This window comes from Octopus bimaculoides, chromosome 9, assembly GCF_001194135.2.
Source record: "Octopus bimaculoides isolate UCB-OBI-ISO-001 chromosome 9, ASM119413v2, whole genome shotgun sequence".
Lineage (NCBI taxonomy): Eukaryota > Metazoa > Mollusca > Cephalopoda > Octopoda > Octopodidae > Octopus > Octopus bimaculoides.
In genome coordinates, this window is record NC_068989.1 from 75,091,991 (window position 1) to 75,092,732 (window position 742).

Genomic DNA, 742 nt, shown 5'->3' on the forward strand with positions numbered 1-742 from the left:
ATCCCATCTACTTGGGAAAGGTCGTTGTTGTGGTGGTGGTGGTAAACTGCCTTGTCTGTCTTGTCTATTGCTACTCCAGCGGTTATCATTCATGGGAGCCCTGTAAAAAGAAAGAAATTTATAGCAAGAAACAGGAATTTAGGTCATTAAATGATATTCTATGAAATGTTAATTTAATTGAAAATTTTCAAAAACGTATAAATTCACTCACTATGAATCTTAAATTTTAAAACTATTTTGAACTGATTTATATTCTCTACATTAAACATTTCCTTTACAACAATAAAAAAAATATCATTAGCAATACAGACAATTTATGAACAGTTTAACAATTTTTGGACTTCCAATATATTTTACCTTATACTTCCACTGTAAATTATAACACTAAAAATATCTAACAAACTTCAATTTTGTTCAGTTGTCCAAACTCTTTGTCATCAAGTACAGAATAAATTCCATTTCAAATAATTTTAAAATAACATTTGTTCACAATTATGTACTGTTTCAAAATGGAATGATGTTTTATCAAAACGAGAGATTCATCAAAAAACCTTAACTTTAATATACTTTCCTAAATATACTTATTGTAGGTGCAGGAGTGGCTGTGTGGTAAGTAGCTTGCTTACCAACCACATGGTTCTGGGTTCAGTCCCACTGCGTGGCACCTTGGGCAGGTGTCTTCTACTATAGCCTCGGGCCAACCAAAGCCTTGTGAGTGGATTTGGTAGATGGAAACTGAAAG

General features: G+C 32.5%; 1 protein-coding gene across 1 annotated transcript in view; it reads right to left on the reverse strand.

Moving 5' to 3' along the window:
* The window catches only part of LOC106877195 (ATP-dependent RNA helicase DDX3X), a 42,896-nt gene that overhangs the window by 14,269 nt on the left and 27,885 nt on the right, over positions 1–742 (reverse strand). Inside the window, exon 6 of the mRNA XM_052970930.1 lies at positions 7–100. Coding sequence (XP_052826890.1) covers positions 7–100 — 94 coding nt within the window. The remainder of the gene's footprint in view (positions 1–6; positions 101–742) is intronic.